The 481-nt window shown below is 46.4% G+C and overlaps 1 protein-coding gene across 1 annotated transcript in view; it reads left to right on the top strand.

Moving 5' to 3' along the window:
• Positions 1–172: 172 nt before the first annotated feature.
• ACS12 (1-amino-cyclopropane-1-carboxylate synthase 12) overlaps positions 173–481 on the top strand; it is a 1,103-nt gene continuing 794 nt past the window's right edge. The window contains exon 1 of the mRNA XM_021430335.2: positions 173–481. Within this exon, the coding sequence (XP_021286010.2) occupies positions 311–481 (171 nt within the window). The 5' untranslated portion in view covers positions 173–310.

Here is a 481-nt window from a genome sequence, read left to right as displayed (position 1 = left end):
GCCTAATTAATAATTTTCATGCATTTGATACAATTATAATTTAAAAAAACTAATGGGGTGCAGATAGGGACATCATCGTAAACTCAGACCACCTCAACCAAGATGTCTAAACCACCAAATGGGCAAAGCTCATCCTACGGCCTACTCTTTCTCTTTTTGTCACCAACGGCTCTAAACTCATGTCACCATTTTTCTCTTAGATAATTTTCTTTTTTCTTATTAGTACTCTTATTCCCTCCCTCGCTTTGCCAACTGCCATCACTTGCCCAACCTTCACTCTTTCTTCTCAGCTTCTCCTATCCGGCGGGTCATGACCCTGACCCGCTCCATCCAACACCGCAACCCTGAACCCGAAGTTCAGTCCCGAAAGCCCTCCGGAGCAACCGCCATGCGCCTCATAGTGCCTCTCCAAGGCGTGGTCCAAGGAAGAGGAGGCCTAATCTTCGGCTCTCTTATCCCTTGTGCTCTCTTCTACTTCCTT

Source organism: Theobroma umbraticum, unplaced genomic scaffold (genome assembly GCF_002168275.2).
Source record: "Theobroma umbraticum cultivar Fairchild unplaced genomic scaffold, ASM216827v3 scaffold_50.0, whole genome shotgun sequence".
NCBI classification, from domain to species: domain Eukaryota; kingdom Viridiplantae; phylum Streptophyta; class Magnoliopsida; order Malvales; family Malvaceae; genus Theobroma; species Theobroma umbraticum.
This window is presented reverse-complemented; position numbering and strand designations above follow the sequence as displayed.